This window comes from Carcharodon carcharias, chromosome 15 (assembly GCF_017639515.1).
Source record: "Carcharodon carcharias isolate sCarCar2 chromosome 15, sCarCar2.pri, whole genome shotgun sequence".
Lineage (NCBI taxonomy): Eukaryota > Metazoa > Chordata > Chondrichthyes > Lamniformes > Lamnidae > Carcharodon > Carcharodon carcharias.
The window spans coordinates 126,599,737-126,618,605 of NC_054481.1; the positions used below are offsets into that span (position 1 = coordinate 126,599,737).

The 18,869-nt window shown below is 39.8% G+C and overlaps 1 protein-coding gene across 3 annotated transcripts in view; it reads left to right on the forward strand.

Moving 5' to 3' along the window:
- The window catches only part of slc25a33 (solute carrier family 25 member 33), a 44,353-nt gene that overhangs the window by 19,654 nt on the left and 5,830 nt on the right, over positions 1-18,869 (forward strand). For all 3 annotated transcript variants that reach the window (XR_005945327.1, XR_005945328.1, XM_041206589.1), the window contains exons 2-6: positions 5,238-5,417; positions 8,973-9,050; positions 16,011-16,111; positions 16,836-16,902; positions 17,001-17,275. Coding sequence is in view for 1 of the 3 variants with exons in the window: in XM_041206589.1 (XP_041062523.1) it covers positions 5,238-5,417; positions 8,973-9,050; positions 16,011-16,111; positions 16,836-16,902; positions 17,001-17,275 (701 nt within the window). In the remaining 2 variants the exon portion in view is untranslated. The remainder of the gene's footprint in view (positions 1-5,237; positions 5,418-8,972; positions 9,051-16,010; positions 16,112-16,835; positions 16,903-17,000; positions 17,276-18,869) is intronic.

The window sequence follows — 18,869 nt, forward strand, 5'->3', positions numbered from 1 at the left end:
CATTGTATTAATTAGAAGATTAGAGAAACATGTAGTATGAGTAATACAGTAACATGGGTGACTTCAATCTGCATATAGATTGGATAAACCCAATGAGCACTAATGCTGTGGAGGATGAGTTTCTGGAGTGTGATAGGGATGGTTTTTTAGAGCAGTGTGTTGAGGAACTGACTAGAGCACAAGCTATTTTAGATCAACAAGAAAGGGCTAATTAATAATCTTTTTGTAAAAGAAGCCATTTTGACCATAATATGATAGAATTTTACATTGGGCTGAATTTTGCCGTCAGCGAGCAGGAGGTGGGGCGGACCCCGCTCGCCAACGCCCTCTTGCTGATGCATAAAATGACACACGATGATGTTGGGGGGAACCCCTGACGTCACCCCGCCCCACTTAAATTTTCAGGAAGATGGGAACGCAGCAAAATCAGCTGCGGGCCTCCCAACCTGTCAATGGCCGATTGAGGCCATTGACGGAATCAATGAAACAATTAAAGGACCTGCCCGTCCAACCTTAAGGCTGGTGGGCAGGCCAGGAGCCCCGGCGGGCAATAGAAAAAACATGAAACCTCATCCACCGGCAGGATGAGGTTTCATGTAGGGATTTAAAAAGTTTAATAAGGTTTTAGTGTAATTAATGAACATGTCCCATCTCATGTGACGCATGAGGGGGACATGTAAGGACTTTTATTTTTCTATTTTTAATGTTTTTAAAAGTGTCTTTTAAAAGGCAGCACTTTGCCTCAGGGAGATGTGCGCTCAATGCGCACTCTCGCTTTTGAGGGAAAACCCCCCCCGCCCCCGTCCACACAGGAAGTGCATAGCGCTTCCCGGCGGATGTCACGCTGGGCGGGCCTTAGTTGACCCACCCACGTAAAATGGCGGCGGTGCCCGCTTCTTCGGCGGGGATCGGCTCTCCGCCCGCTGGAGTTTGGGTCAGGCCTGTCCAGCCGGCAGGCAAAAATTCTGCCCATTATTTCTGAAAGTGAGATAGTTCAGTCTGAAGCCAGGTTGTTAAATTTGAATAAAGGAAATTATGGAGATATGAGGGACAAATTGGCTGAGGTAGATTGGGAAAATACATTAAAAGGTATGACGGTACATAGGCAATGGATAATCTTTAAAGAATTATTACATAGTTCACAGCAATTATACATTTCTTTAAGGCACAAAAACTCAATTACAAAAGTCAGTCAACCGTGGCTAACCGAGAAAGTTAAGGATTTTATAAGATTAAAAGGAAAGGCCTATGAAGTTGCCAGAAATAGTAGTAAACCTGAAGATTTGGGGGGATTTTAGAATACAGCAAAGGAAGACTAAAAATCTGATAAAAGGAGAATGGAATATGAACGTAAACTAGCAAAATTCATATAGACGGACTGTAAAATCTTCTTTAGGTATGTAAAAAGGAAATGTTTGGCTAAGACACGTGGGTGCATTACAGGCAGTCAGGAGAATTTATAATAGAGAATAGAGAAATGACAGAGAAGCTAAATGAGTAATTTGCATCTGTCTTCACTGAGGAAGATACGAGAAAACTCCCAGAATTAGAGATCCAAGGTACAAGGGAGCATGAGGAATTGAAGGAAATTAGAATTAGTAAGAAGGTTGTATTGGAGAAATTGTGACTGAAGGTTGATAAGTTCCCAGGACCTGATATTCTATATCCCAGCGTGTTGAAATAAGTTGCTATGGAGATAGTGGATGTATCGTTGGTCATCTTCCAAAATTCTATGGATTCTGGAACGGATCCTGCAGATTGGAATGTAGCAATTATCACCCCACTATTTAAGAAGGGAGAGAGAGAGACCTGTTAGCCTTACATCAATGATAGGGAAAATGTTAGAATATATTCTAAAGGACGTGATAAATTGACACTTGGATAATGATGATCTGATTGGGCATAGCCAATATGGATTTATGAATGGGAAATCATGTTTGATGAACCAGTTGGGAGTTTTTTGAGAATGTTACTAACAAGGGAGTCAATGGACGTTACTATATTTGGATTTTCGGAAGGCTTTTGATAAAGCCCCCCACAGAAGGTTAGTTAGCAAATTAAAGCACATGGGATAAGCAGTAATATACTGGCAAGGATTAAGGATTGGTTAGCCGGATGCAGGAATAATCGGGTCATTCTTGTGTTGGCAGGTTGTAATTAGTGAGCAGGTAAGAGGCTGGGAATTCTGCAGTAACTCCCCAAAGTCTGTCCACCATCTAAAAGGTACAATACTCTTCACTTGCTTGGAGTGCAGCTCCAACAACACACTCAAGAAGGTTGACACCATCCAGGACAAAACAACCATCCAGGACAAAGCAACCATCTTGATTGGTACCCCATCCACAAACATTCATTCCCTCCACATTGATGCACAGTGGCAGCAATGTGTCCCATCTACAAGACACACTACAGGAACTCACTAAGCCTCCTTAGACAGCACCTTCCAAACCCACAACACTACCATCTAGAAGGACAAGGGCAGTAGACACATGGGAACACCACTCCCTGGAAGTTCCCCTCCAAGCCACTCAATATCCTGACTTGGAAATATATCACTGTCACTGAGTCAAAATCCTGGAACTCCCTTCCTAACAGCACTGTGCATGTACCTACACTACATGGGCTGCAGCAGTTCAAGAAGGGACCTCACCGCCACCTTTTCAAGGGCAATTAGGGATGGGCGATAAATGCTGACCTACAGCAATGCGCACATTCCTTGAATGAATAAAAAAAAAAATTGCCCTTCAGAAGGTGGTGGTGAGCCACTTTGAATTTCTGGAGTCCATATAAAGAAGGTTTTGTCGTGGCTTTTAATGCAGCTGAGTGGCTTGCTTGGCCACTTCAGAGGGCAGTTAAAAGGCAACCACAATTTTGGATCTGGAGTCACACATAAGCCAGCCATATAAGGACACCAAAATTCCTTCACTGAAGGGCAGTAGCGAACCAGATGAGGTTTTATGGCAATCCCGTAGTTTCGTGGATGCCATCACTGTTAGTAGCTTTTTATTTCAGATTTATTTAATTAATTAAATTTAAATTCCCCAGCTGGTGTGCTGGGACTTGAAGTGTCTCTGGATCATTGGTCTCATCCTCTGCATTACTAGCCTGGTAACATAACCACAATGCTACTATATCCCTAAACATACCTGCATTACATTCAGAACATGAGATAGGGGCAGGAGTAGACTATATGCCTCTTCAAATCTGCTCTGCTATTCAGTAAGATGATGGGTGACCTTTTACATCAATTCCAGTGTCCTGCCTTAACCCCAGATCATTTGATTCCCTTAGTGTCAAAATCTATCAATCTCAGTCTTGAATATGATTGATTCCCTTTAACTTCTTAATACTCAATATTTTATCAACTTGTAAAACCATTCATTGTCCAAAAATGCTACTGGAGTTTTCAAAATGCTAAATTGATTACCTTACATAAAATGATATAGAATTTACCAACCATTAGGCCCAACTAATCCATGTTGGCACTTAACCTCCACATAAGCAGTAGCTCTAATCCTGTCTGGCTGTCCTATTTCCAGATCCCTTTATGCTGCTTTAATTTAAAACCATTTATTTGTATATGTTTTCATATTTAGATGAAAATCTTTTGCATTGCTTCAGCACTGAGTGTGTCGAAAAGTATAATGAGCTGCGAGTATTTATATTGCCCATTGCCATCAATGTTGAATGAGAGAAAACAGACCAAAGTGGATATGCATTCCACTAAACATATGAAGCTCAGGTTACCAACTTCTAACCGTCTGTTAAAATCCAATGGGGTGATTTTTAACTTGGGACTGGAATCGAGGTGGAAACCACCGGCGCTACAGAACCTGTGGCCCAGGAGGTTTCAACTTGGGGCCTCAATAGCATTTCCCGATGCTAACTTCCTCCTGAAAGCAGGAATGATGGTGGATGGATGTTGAAATTCATGGACAGGGGAGGGTGGCTTTATAAAAATGATGTTGCAGCAAGATAGAAGGACTAAAGGAAAGAGTTTCAAAGAATACAGGTAAAATGGTTTGGGCTCTGCTGCTGAAGATTGAGTAGAAAGGGGAAAACTGTACAGGAAACCAGAATTAAGAGTAGAGAATACAAGAAGGCATGTAGGGCTAGAGCAGATTCTAGAATTGGGCAAGAACAAAGCTGTGAACATACGAAATAAGAGCAGGAATAGGCAGTTTGGCCCGTTGAGCCTGCTCCGCCATTCAAACAGATTATGGCTGATCATCTATCGTTAATTCTGCCATACCAGGAATTAGTCTGGTGAATCTCCGTTGCACTCCCTCTATGGCAAGTATATCCTTCCTTGGATAAGGAGACCAAAACTATACAATACTCCAGATGCAGTCTCACCAAGGCTTTATACAATTCCACCAAGGCACCCTTACCCCTGTACTCAAATCTTCTTGTGATTAAATACCATTTGCCTCCCTAATTGCCTGCTGCACCTGCATGCTAGCTTTTAGTGACTCATGAACAAGGACACCCAGGTCCCTTTGGCCATCAATGCTCCCCAACCTCTCTCCATTTAAGAAATACTATGCCTTTGCTTTTTCTAACAAAGTGGATAACTTCATACTTATTCACATTATATTCCATCTGCCATGTTCTTGCCCATTCACTCATTTTTCAAGTTTTTAGTTATTGCATTATTTCTAATAGATTCTAGCATTTTCCCTACTACTGACATCAAACGAACAGGCTGTAGTTCTCAGTCCAGGCTCATGTTTACTTTCCCTCCTTTTATGAATTGAAGACACAACCCAAGTCTGACTGTAAAGGTAGATATTTTGCATATTCTGTGTGAATGCAACCTGGCAGTGCCTCATTAGTATGAATAACTATGACTATAATGTATATTTGGCATCAACAATTTGCAAAAATTTACATCACATTGATGCCAGAGAGGTAGGATTGCAGCCCAATAGGATGGTTTGCATATGTTTCAATTCCCAGTTTGAGAAAAAGTCTACAAGTTATAACTATCTGTTTTTGAATGCAGAAGGATTTGCTGTGCATTTCAGTCACCTACTGCTTTTATTTCAGACTTCCAGCATTTACAATTTTGTTTCTTTCCAGGTAATCTAAATGGGTACCCTTTTTGCCCACAAAGCTTTATCCCCTTGCTCCCAAAGTCAAGCTCACACATGGAGCAGCCTGATCTGATGCCTGTGTTTCACATGTACTCTAATAGCTCAATACTCATTTTTTTCCATTCTTTGCATTATCCACAGGTGTGGAGGAACAGTGGGGGCAATTGTCACTTGCCCATTGGAAGTGATTAAGACTAGACTCCAGTCCTCAGGCTTAACACTTCGTCCAGTCTACATTCCACAAGTCAACCTTAATACAATCAATGGATCGGGTGTTGTGCGACCAACACGTGTAGCACCTGGACTTTTCCAGGTTCTAAGGTAAATGAACTATTTCTGGGTTTTTTTGGTTATTTTCTTCATTTCTTCACAAAAGTAATGAATTGGCTTTTCCTTTATTAGGTTGTGCTGCCGCAGCACGTTGTCCATACAGTACCCTGGTCAGATCAACTATTGCCCAGTCAATGCACTTCAAGTTAAATATTCATTGATCCTAGTATTTGGAATCTGTTCATTGTATCAGCAAAGTTACAGAGCAAAGCAGTTGTTGGTTTCTAAAAAATGAACACCAATCCAAAAGCAAAATGCTGTGGATGCTGGAAATCTGAAATAAAAACAGAAAATTCTGAAAATGCTTAACAGGCCAGACAGCATCTGTGGAGAGAGAAACAGAATTAATGTTTCAGATTGTGACCATTCAGCCACAAAAATGGGCATTGGTATTACGATGCACAATTACCCTGCCATCTTTGTGCTACCTGCTCGTTATCATGATTGATGCATGCAACCAGCACTAAATATGCTGTTCATTTGCTGCACACAACAGGGAACCCAATATTATTACTTGCTAGTACTACTAAAAGCTAGCCTGCACCTCTTAAAGGGAAAGTGCACTGGAGGTGCTGGCATTGTTTGGAATTGTACTATGCAACAAAAAAAAAGCTGACCATGGGAGAAATGTCCAAATGCAGAGGGGAGCAGGAACCCATCCAGGCACTCAATGAGAAGGCATGGGAGCAGAAAGCAGCAGAGAAAAATGCCAAAAGTTCAGCACTGAAGAGCTGGATGCAGCGACCAAGAAGTTTGATGATCTCACAAGTTGCCATGGCCGTATTTCAAAGGCCATTTCCAATTGCGCCAACAGCCTCAGCTCCTGCTCAAATCTCCACACTCCCCATCATTTGCCCATACCTTTAAGATGGCAATTAACATAATGGGTAACCTGAAAATCATCTAAATAGTAAACGGTAGTAAGAGGTGGAGTGGTACCTATTCAGGACAAAGGAGGTGAGATATACTTGGAAGCACAGGCAAGGCTAGAATACTTAATGAGCACTTTGCATTGGTGTTTACTAAGGAGGAAGATGTTTTTTAAAAATTGGTAAAGGTGAAGATGGTAGATGTAATGGATGGATGAAAGTCGTTAGGATGTACTGGAAAGACTGGCTGTGCTTAGAATGGATACATTGCAACCCAGGTTGCTAAGAGAAGTGGGGGTGGCGATAGTGGAAAGGGCTTGCCATAATCTTTCAATTTTCCCTAGATTCAGGTGAGATGCCAGAGGATTGGAAAGTAGTAAATGTAACACCCTTGTTGAAGAAATTGTACAAGGACATTCCTTGTGATACAGTAGTTTACTGAATTGGTTTAACATTAGTGAAAGGTAAGGCTTCAGAAACATTAATCAGGGAAAAGATTAACAGGAACTTGAGAAACTTGACCTAATTAAAGTCAGCTTGGTCATTCAGATAAAAGGTCACAGTCCTGATACGCTAACTGTTTCTCCATCCACAGATATGGCCAGACCTGCTGAGCATTTTCTCTTAATTCTGTTAAAGTCACACTGTGGCAGCAATTACTTCACTGAGCTGTGACTCTTGATCTTTAAGTAGACCCCACTTGCCTGTAGCTGGAACCTAGGCTGACTTGAATATCAGTGAAGGTGAAATACTGCACGACAGGAACAGTTTAATCTTAACCCTTCCTATGCACTCATATTGGTGCTGAGGGGTTCAAAATCGAGCTCTTTGGTCCAGTTTGTCTGCATTTGAACCTATGTATTTGGTTTACAAAAGTTGATTTGTTGAGTGAAATCTATTCTGAAAATATCAAATGGAGGTTGCATTTGGGGTCAGTCTGACCTCTTTCGACAGTAATGAAGAAGTTGAAAACATAGGTAAATTGCTACACATTTTAAGTTGCATTGCTTATTCTGCATGATTGCCGTTGAACAGAAATGTTAGAAGGAACATTGTCAAGAATGGATATTTAATCTTATGGATTTTTTTCCCCTCCTGAAGCTCAAATCACAGCAAGTTCCTATCACACTGTATTTTTCTATCATAACCCACTGTCATAGGCGAAACTTTTAGCTGTGCTCTTTACAAAACAGAAATCATAATTGTGAAATGTGATACCACTCACTTGTGAAAATTCTGAAATCCCATGTAATGCCACATTTAACTTATTCTTCACTCTAAAGCAATCATTCTGATCACAAGGTCCAGGGCTGTTTTAGAACTTATTTGTCTGGCTAGGTTTTTTAGGGCTGTCATTTTTATTTTTCGGCATTCATCAACGTTGGGTGTAAGACTTGGTTCAGTAGAGGCACCCTCGCCTCAGTCAAATGGTTATAGGTTAAAACCCTGAGATCTTGTCTGTCTTTCAAGATCCCTTCCTACTATTCGATGAGGAGCTAGGGAGTATTCCTTGTAACCTGGCTAACATTTAACCTTCAACACAAAAAAAAAGATTATCTGGTAATTTCTCTGATATTTGTGGGGCCTTACTGTGCACAAGTTGATGATTTTGTTTGTCCACGGTACAATAATAGTTACAGTTCAAATATGTATAATTTTGAAGCACTTTGGGATGCCTTGATATTGGGAAGGGGACTATATAAATTAATATTTCCTTTTCTCCTTGTGAGTTTTCCAAGATTTGCTTTTATCCTTTGCTATTGTTTTTAATTCAGAGAGGAAAGTTGAAGGAACTTAGTCACTCAGAGAAGGGCCTGTGCATGGTGTCTTATAGAGTAGGAGGCCCATTGCATAGTTGGCCCCACACTGGCTTGGGATATTGTCTAGTTTCAATGATCAAACAAGCCTATAAATTGAGGACAAGGTCCTGCTGCAACCTTTTGTCTGTCCTCCGTTATCAGCCGATCTGCTGTTAATATTAAACTCGGGTTCAAGCTTGAACAAGCTACTTACTGGGAGAGACCACCTGCGCATGGCTGTCCCAGTATTAGGTAGTGGAAGCTTTAAGCAGACAGCACAGGCTTCCTGTGGGTAATCGATAGGTGCTGACAGTGGTTAAGTTGGTACAAGGTGGAGGTACCTAATGTTTTGTTTCAGCCTGTTCTGCAACAAAATTCTAACCAACTCCAAGCTTTGCTATTTAATTCTAAATAAGTAAAGTATCATAAATCAAAACAACAACTTACATTCTGTTGGTGCTATACAAATGCATGATTTTAAAATGAAGACTGAATTGATGTTTGTGCTCCCCGATGCAATTATCTAAGCCTTTAATATATAAGTAAAAGTCACAAAGTTCTTCACAGAACAGTGATCAAAAAAGAATGGAGTGTAAGCCAAAAAAAAAGTTATCAGGACAAGTGCCAAAAGCTTGGACAAAGAGGTAGGTTTTAAGGACAGTCTTAAGGGAACAAATGAAACTGGAAAATTGGAGGGTTTTTCAGAGAGGGTGTCCAAGTGGTCCAGGGTACAGTCACCAGAGGGTTGGAGGAAATTTTATACTAAAGCTGCACCTTCCAAGTTTTAAGCACCCATTGATGTAATAAAGTTGCAAAAGTTCAGCTGCTTGCTCCCTTATTTCAAAACACTTTCTAACTTTATGTAATAACTCTTGCAGATCTATTTTAGAAAAGGAGGGCCCACGGTCACTTTTCAGAGGATTGGGACCTAACTTGATTGGCGTTGCTCCATCCAGGTAACTTTAACTGTATTTAAATTGAAGGGAAAAAATTCCCTGGACTCTGTTTTAGTTACTATGTTACCAATGACTTTGCATATATGTCCTTAATACTGTGTGAATTTCTGTTGGCTTTTTAAAGAGGAATTCCAGCCTCCCTTGGTTGTACGTGAAAGTTATTTTGACAAATAACTTGGATGCATGTGCTCACCTCTCATTTTATTATTCACACATGGCCCTTGAAAACAAGACGTGAATCCTGTCTCTGGTCAAGACACAATCTTTTGATATCGGAACATTCATAACAGCTTCACTACACCGAGTTATGTTTTACCTAAACATTAAAAGAAAGTTGCTTCACTAAGTTAAAAGCAAAATACTGCAGATGCTGGAAACTTGAAACAAAAACAGAAAATACTGGAAAAACTCAACAGATCTCCCAGTATCTGTGGAGATAGAAACAGAGTTAACGTTTTGGGTCCATATGACTGTTCTTCAGAGCTAAAGAGAAGTAGAAATGTGATGGAATTTATACTGTTTAAGACGGATGGAGCAGGTGAAGCAAGATAGGAGGTCAGTGAAAGTGGAGACTAAGGAGAAATTGACAAAGATGTCATGGACATAAGATAAAGGGAGTGTTATGGTAGTGGTTAAGATTAAAGGAGGTGCTAATAGTGGTAAAGAAGTAAGAAAGCAGAATGTGTTAATGGTAGAACAAGGGTCAGCAATCTGTGAAAGAACAATATAGCAATAAGTGACAGATGGCCCTGTGGGAAGAGGGGAGGGTGGTGGGGGAAAAAGGATTTTAAAAGTTAAATAAATGAATGAAAGCAAATAAATTTTTTTTTAAATAATAAATTTGAAAAAAGGATTAAAAAAGGGTAAAGATAGAGGAGAGAGTTCATTGTCTGAAGCTTTTGAACGCAATGTTAAGTCCAGAAGGCTGTAAAGTGCCTAATTGGAAAATGAGGTGCTGTTCTTCCAGTTTGCATTGGGCTTCACTGGAACAGTGCAGCAGGCCAAAGAGGGACATGTGGGCATGAGAACAAGATGGTGTTGAAATGGCAAGCTACAGGAAGGTCTGGCTTGGACTGAGCAAAGGTGTTCAGCAAAGCGGTCTCCCAGTTTGCATTTAGTCTCCCCAATGTAGAGGAGACCACGTTGGGAACAGTGAATGCAGTAGACCAAATTGGCTTAGTTGCAAGCATGACCCAGACCTTCTGTCGCTTGCCATTTCAACACACCATCCTGCTGTCATGCCCATACGTCCGTCTTTGGCCTGCTGCAATGTTCCAATGAAGTGCAAGCTGAAGGAACAGCATCTCATTTACTGATTAGGCACTTTACAACCCCCTGGACTTAACATTGAGTTCAACAATTTCAGACCATGAACTCGGTCCTCTATCTTTACCCCTTTTGTAGTCCTTTTTTCAGATTTATTTATCTTTTTAAAAAAATTTTTATTCATTTGTTTATTTTTTTTATCCATTTCCCACCTAGAAGGAGGAGCAGCAGACACACACCACCACCTGCAAATTCCCCTCCAAGCCACACACCATTCTGCTTTTGAATTATGTCATCATTCCTTTGCTGTCACTGGGTCAAAATTCTGGAGCGCCCTTCCCAACAGCACTGTACATGTACCTACACCATATGGACTGCAGTGGTCAAGAAGGTGACTTTCCACCACGTGCTGTAGGGCAATTGGGGATGAGCAGTAAATGCTGGCCTTGCCAGCAATGTTCACATCCTGTGAAAGAATTAAAAAAACTTAACTTCAGTGAAGTTGTAAGGGATAAGATGGTGAATCAAGGCTCAGGCCTTTGTTAAGCTGGATAATTGTTTTTTCATCTTAATGCCATTTGTAGGATCTTGGCTTACAAAAAATAACCAACATGGTTGCTCATTTAAGTCACCATACTTCAAAGGAACTTATCATATGTGGTGCACTTTGTGATTTTTTTTTCTAATTACGCCAATGGATTTTTATAATCCTTGTTGTGTTTGAAGACTTGCTGAACAATCTCTCTAAGCAGAAGAAAAGTGTACCGACTCAGCTTCAAAGAATTACATGAAAAGCATATTTGCCTCTCAAGCGACATTTGTTTAAAGCTGTGGAAGAGTTCAAGATAGTGCATTTATATACACAGTTCTAATTTATCTTATTTGTTAAGTATAAAAAGTATAAAGCAATTCCTGCTTTGCGCTGTTTATTCATCTCAACGAGAACAACATGGCATGGCTGTTTGCCTGAAAGGACCTGGGTGAAAGAGAAGAAATTAGTCACGGTTATCCAGTGTCTCCTGCAGGAACGTGTGTGCACTTCAGATGAGGATAGGAATTAATGTGGCTGTGCTAGCCTGCTGTCACCTGGGAGTGACTCTTCCTCAGAGTCATGTTGCGCTCAAAACGTTAACTCTGTTTCTCTCTTGCTACCAGACCTGAGTTTTTTTCAGCATTTTCTGTTTTATTTCAGATTTCCAGCATCCGCAGAATTTTGCTATTATTTTGAATATCACAGTTGTCGGCATTCTGCTAATAAACTCATTGCGAGGAAAGAACACAAATGATTTTTATTTAGTGTAAGGAGAAACAGTACACAATTGTTTCTTGGCAAGCAGATGTGCATGCAGTGCTGGGCACAGACTTAACCCATTGGATTCCTTACAGAAATCGGCACTTTCAACATATTAATCAGTTGTTAATAGATTTGTTGAGAACAAAAGATCAGCTCAGTGGTGGAGGTAGGAGTGCTGTTTGTGATGGGAATGGACCTCATTTTGCAATTCATCTTTGTCTGTTCAGGATGTGAGAACAAGATGCAGATTTAAGATCCTCGTTTTGTAACGATGAAGATTCCTATTGCGATTTTCACTACAGCTATTCCTTGACCTTTTCTGAGAATAGTTAAAGGCTGTTTTGTGCGAGTGATCTTTATTCAACATGAACTGGACCTTGAAAAATGGCTGTTCAGGTGTTAACCTAATTTTTGACTGAGTGGGAAAGTGTGCATTCACACAGACCGCAGTTCTGATTTCACCCGGCATCCATTTGTGCAAAGTTTCAACATGAGCCACTACGTAACAATCCGAAGTGGAAATTTGTCTGAAGATTCACACTGTATTTCAGCACTTGGAAGACTCAATGCTAACTTTGGGAGGCAGATGAAAAGATGACCCTTTCACTTTATTTAGAGGCATTGTTTTTCAGATGGCATATTCATTTCTGTTTTAACTGATGACCAGACACTAATTACTATGTAATCTTGAAAAGCTGGTCAGCATTCCCAGAGGCCTCAGTGTACACAAAAATTGCAATTTGGAATAAAAATAGAAAACAGGAGGTCAGTTAGCATCTGTGAAAGAACTAATTAGTTAATCATAGAGCATACAGTCCTCAGGCTGCACACCTGAAACAATATAGGTGTTCTTCTGTGTTCTTATGTTCTCTCCACAGATGATGACTGATCTGTGTTTCTCCAGCACTTTGTTTTTATTCCTTAGAACCATAGAGAAGTTACAGTGCAGAAGGAGGTCATTTGGCCTGTCGTGTCTGTGCCGACCAGAAAAGAGAGAAAAGAAACTAGCTGCTCATTTTAATCCAACTTTCCAGCACCTGGTCCATAACCTTGCAGGTTACAGCACTTAAGATGCAGATCCAGGTATCTTTTAAATGAGTTGAGCATTTTAGCCTCAACCACCAACTTAGACAGTGAATTCAAGATGCCCACCACCGTCTGGGTGGAAATGTTTTTCCTCATGTCCCCTCTAATCCTTCTACCAATCACCTTAAATCTATGCCCCCTGGTAATTAACCCCTTAGCTAAGGGAAATAAGTCTTTCCTGTCTATCCCATCTAGGCCCCTCATAATTTTGTGTATCTCAATTAGGTCACCCTTTAGCCTCCTCTGTTCTAAGGAAAATAACCCTAGCCTATCCAATTTCTCCTCCTAGCTGCAATTTTCAAGTCCTGGCAACATTTTTGTAAATCTCATCTGCACACACTCTAGAGTAATTATGTCCTTCTTATAATGTTGGGACCAGAACTGTACACAAAATTCCAGCTGCGGCCTAACCAGTGTTTTATACAGTTCCAACATTACATCCCTGCTTTCGTATTCAATACGTCACCCGATAAAGGAAAGCATTGCTTTATTGCCTTTATGCTTTCTTGACCACCTTGTCCACCTGTCCTGCCACCTTCAAGGACCTGTGGACATGCACTCCTAGGTCTCTCACTGACTCAACTCCTCTCAATAACTTCTTGCTAATTGAATATTCCCTTGCTGTGTTTGCCCTTCCCAAATGCATTACCTTACACTTTTCCAGATTGAATTCCATTTGCCGCTTCTCTGCCCACTCAACCAAAGCATTGATGTAATTCTGGAGTCAACAGCTGTCCTCTTCATGATCAACTACACAGACAATTTTTGTGTCATCTGCAAATTTCCCAATCATGTCTCCCACATTTAAGTCTAAATCATTAATATATACCACAAACAGCAAGGGCCCCAACACTGAGCCCTGTGGAACACCACTGGAAACTGTTTTCCATTTGCAAAAACATCCATCGATCGTTACCCTTTGTTTCCTGTCACTGAGCCAATTTTTGATCCAACCTGCCACCTTCCCCTGTATCCCATGAGATTTCACTTTCCTGACCAGTCTGCCATGTGGGACCTTGTCAAATGCCTTACTGAGATCCATGTAGACAACAGCCACTCTACTATCCTCATCAATCCTCCTTGTTACTTTCTCAAAAAATTCTATTAAGTTAGTAAGACACAATCTTCCCCTAACAAAACCATGCTGACTGTCCCTGATCAATCCGAGCCTTTCCAAGTGACAGATTATCCTGTATCTCAGAATTGTTTCTAATAATTTGCCCACCACTGAAGTCAGACTGACTGGCCTATAATTTTCTGGCCTATCCCTTGCACCCTTTTTAAATAATGGTACAATGTTTGCATACCTGCAATCCTCTGGGACCTTGCCTGTGTCTAGTAAGAATTGGAAAATGATTCTCAGAGCATCAGCTATTTCTTCCCTGGCTTCCTTCAAAAGCCTGGGAACATCCATCTGGCCCTGGTGATTTAGCCACCTTCAAGGATGCCAGTCCCTTCAGTACTTCCTCTCTCACTATGCTTATTGTATCTAATGTTTCACACACTCCTCCTCTTTAACTAGAATGTACGCATCAGCCCTCTCCTTAGTGAAGACCGAGACAAAGTACTCAGTGAGAACCCTGCCCACATCTTCTGCATCAACCCACACATTACCATATACATCCCTGATAGGCCCTACCTTTTCCTTAGTTATTCTCTTGCTCTTAATGTACTGTTAAAACATCTTAGGATTTTCTTTGATTTTAGTTGCCAATATTTTTTCGTATCCTGTCTTTGTTTTCCTAATTTCCATTTTTACTTCACACCTGTACTTTCTAAGCTCCTCTAGGCTTTCTACAGTATTAAGACTTTTGTGACTGTGATAAGCATGTGTTTCCAACATTTTTTTTTGCTTTTGATTTTTAGGAGTAGAATCGCACTGGGATAACCCAATTCTTAAATACTTCCAAGCTTTCTTTAGTTTCAGCAGTTTTTAATTAATGTCTCTGTTCCCAAATGCATGATTTAGTTTTGTAGGCATGTCACTATATAAGAGAGTATGCACAGCGTGCTGTTCTCCAACTGAGAAACCAAATAGTCTGTAGCCAAGCATCTGCTAATGCCAGTCTTGAGGAAGCTAGAGTGGGGTTTAGGGTGCTTTTTTATTGTTTCTTGCCTTGTTTATGTAGGTTTTTGGTTTCCAATTTGAACTTCTTTAGCAAGCAATTAAAGGAATCATGGACAAACTGTTACAAAAACAGAAAATGCTGGAAGTACTCAGCAGGTTTGGCAGCATCTGTGGAGAGAGAAATAGAGTTGATTTTTCAGGTCAATGGCCTTTCAACAGAAGGTTCTGATACAAGGCCATTGATCTGAAATGTTAATTCTGCTTCTCTCTCCACAGATTCTGCCAAACCTGCTGAGTACTGGCAACATATTCTGTTTCTATTTCAGATTTCTAGCATCTGTAGTATTTTGCTTATGGACAAACTTGTGATATGCCACCCCATATCACCCTGATACATCATCAGTGCCTCTTTGCCATGTAATTTCAGCCTTCTCTCACTCCAGGGATACTAAGGGCAATTCTGCCCATTGATGCCCTGGATAAGTTTAGCATAGAATGGAAACCTTCTAGTCTGTAGAGTGCATACTGAGCCACCACTTTCAGCGAGTGTGTGTATTTTAAAGGGTTTGGAAACTATACAGGTAAGTTCTTGTGCTGAACAAAGGGATCTTCAAAGCATATAAGCCCAGTGATGCGTATATGATTGCTCTATTTCCAAATTGAGCAGGAGGCTATTCAAATAAATCTTGAAACAAGCCAAATGCATTCATAAGTCTTTTGTAGGATTTTTTTAGATGATCATGATGGTGTGTGTTATTTACTTCAATGAAGTTTATGACTCCTGGGGTGGTTGAGTACTTTCTCAATTTCTGCCACCCCACCTTTCAAGGAAGTGTTTGTTTTCAAAACATCTAAAATGCCTAAAGGAGTAAGAATATTCACAATTACTGATACCTTTCATAGCTCTGTCACCGTAATCCAAAATTATTTTTTCCCAAAGGCACTGAATGGGTTGTTCTTTAAATGAAAGATTATAAAGGGTACAATATGAATCTAAGTTCTGTGTTTTGAAGTATAGTAAAACAGTTACCTGTATAAACCTAATGCAGCATAAGCCAAAACTACCTCGGTATTTGCTGGCATAGTCAACACCTAAAATAATAAGTTATATCCTTGACTTCTAAATACGCAGTTCAAATTCCATTAACCCCTCTTTACTCAAATTATTATTTAATCATTCAGTTCATCTGTTGGCAGTAATTAGATGCAAGAAAACAAATGTATTATCATTTTTGTTTATCTGCAGGGCAATCTACTTTGCTGCGTACTCCAAAGCCAAGGAGAAATGTAATGCAATCTTTGTACCACACTCTAATGTTGTCAACATGTGTTCTGCTGGTTTTGCAAGTAAGTAGTAATTAATTACAAAACATTCGCTTAAAATGTTCACTTAAGAGTGAAAGTACAAAGGAGTAAAGTTTTATTCCTTTTCCCAGAACCTAGATGCTATCTTGGCCAAATGTGTGTTTGTAAGGGACGATTTGATTAATGTTTTCAAGATATTAACGGAAACAGACAGGGTAGGTAGAGGGCAACTATTTCCACTGGTTGAGGAGTCTGAGGGCATTGTCTAAAAATTAGAGCCAGGTCTTTCACAGGTGAAATTAAGAAACACTTCTCCACTCAAATAGGGCAAAGGTTTGGAGCTTCTGTTCTGCAAATGGCAGTTGATACCGCGTAAATTATTAATTTTAATCTGAGATTGGTTAACAGAAATCTATCAATGGCACTATGAGGTATGGGTAAAGGCAGGGGCTTTGAGTTAAATCACAGATCAACTATGATTTCACCGAATGACAGAATGGGCTGGAGGGGCTAAGTGGCTAACTCCAGTTTCTATGTTTTTAATCAAATTGTCCAAGTTTTATTTTTACTCCTTATCAACAAAGGAGTATTCTGAATTGTATAACTTTAGTGGAACTGTATAATTTTAATGCACAAAATGTAACTACTATTAAATGTGTAGTATTAAAGTATTGACCCTGAAGCTGATGGGCATGCTTAATCATTGCATCTATGATCATATTTCAAAATGTGAAATAAAAATACATGTGCCTCTTTTATACACTAGGCTTTATTACAAATACATTGATGAACCCTATTTGGTTGGTGAAAACAAGGATGCAGTTGGAAAGCAGGTAGCCCATACTAATGCACATGTTTTAGGATATTTGCAGTCACGATGGCAGCTACAAAATCCTCAGTGCTAAATTGGTTCCTCACTATCTGTTTGTAGGAAACGAGGTGTTAAAGCAACAAATGCTTTCCAGTGTGCAAAGTACGTTTATCAAACTGAAGGATTCAAAGGCTTTTACAGAGGTTTGACTGCCTCATATGCTGGGATCTCCGAGACTGTGATTCATTTTGTTATTTATGAAGCCTTGAAGAAACATTTAGAGGAATGGAGGTTCACTGTAAGGGAAAACGACAAGAATGCATCAGACTTTCTAGGACTGATGATGGCTGCTGGCTTTTCAAAGACTTGTGCATCTTGTACTGCTTATCCTCATGGTAAGTCTCTCTTGTTCGTCCCCTTGATTTGTTAAATACTGCCCAACTGCTGATGTAAGGAGCTAATGGAAGTGAACAAAAATGTTATCTAAAATCCTATCAATGCCACCATATCGTATAGTTGCATTTTGTTCTGGACAATTGCACACTACTATGGATCTGATTTGCCATTATTTGAAGGAGATGTTTGACGGTTTCTTCCATGAAGGAATTCAATAAAATGCATTTTGTGGATTTTTAGAACAAAGTTCTGTTGAATCTTCAAATAAGTTTAACTTAAGAACATAGTCATGATCCTTTTATTGTGCAACACTGCTTTATTTTTGTGACTTAAGATGTGTAACTTTCACTTTCTGGTGATCATCAAAAATGCATGAAGTCAAGTGGAACTTATTTTATTCGTTCATGGAATGTGGGCATCACTGGCTAGGCTTAATTGCCCTTGTTCAGAGGGCATTAAGAGTCAACCACATTGCTGTGGCTCTGGAGTCACATAGGCCAGACCAGGTAAGAACAGCAGATTTCCTTCCCTAAAGGACATTAGTGAACCAGATGGGTTCTTATGACAGTCGGCAATGATTTTGTGGTCATAATCAGACTTTTAATTCCAAATTAGTTTATCACAAAACCTTACTACAATTCTTTCGTCGACCAATCGTGCAGCATGACTGACTTTTACAGAGGACTGCTTTTATCTATTATGTTCATCGTGATGATATCACATAGCTGCTATTGTACTTCATTTGAAATTCACAAAGAAAATAAATGTTAAAAATCCCAATCCCACCAACAATGTATGAAAACATTAGGGAGAAAAAAGTGCTCAAATATTTTCTTCTTTCTCATTATCTCTCACTAACTTAGATTCACTTCCCCTTGTTTTTTTTTGTCCTCTAGTTCTTATTTATTTCTATTTTTTTAACCCACCTATCCCCAAAGAAATTCTCCTCTCTTCTGAAGGCATTGGTTTATGCTGATGTATAAGATCCATGGCTTCTGGCAGCCATTCAACACTGAGCCCAAATATAATGTCATCATATCAGCAATACTAAAACTAATCTCAATTCCTCTATCACTTTTCTAGTTTTGGTCAGATAATTTCATGGTACTTAGGATCTTATCTCTATTCTTCCCTAAACCTGGTATTGGGAAATTACAGACGTGCACCTATAAAGTGCAACAGCAATATTATTTAATGTTTAAAATTCCAAGTTCTAGCATTGAAAGAATGCAGTAAAATAAACGGACGAGTATTAACATTGGAGCAGTTGTTAGCTGTCACAGTCTGTTTCAACACTAGGCCAATTCTCATTTCATGATTCTACTTTGGGAGGTTTATTTCAAGATTGATAGAATCATATAACACAGGAGGAGGTTATTCAATCCATTTTGCCTGTGCCAGCTCTTTGAAAGAGAGATCCAATAATTCCCATTCGTCCGCTCTTTCCAATTATTTCCTTTTCAAATATACAACCAATATATAACCAATTCACTTTTGAAAGTTACTGTTGAATCTGTTACCACCAACCTTTCAAATGTATGAACATACAAATTAGGAGTAGGCCACTCGGCCCCTCGAGCCTGCTCCACCATT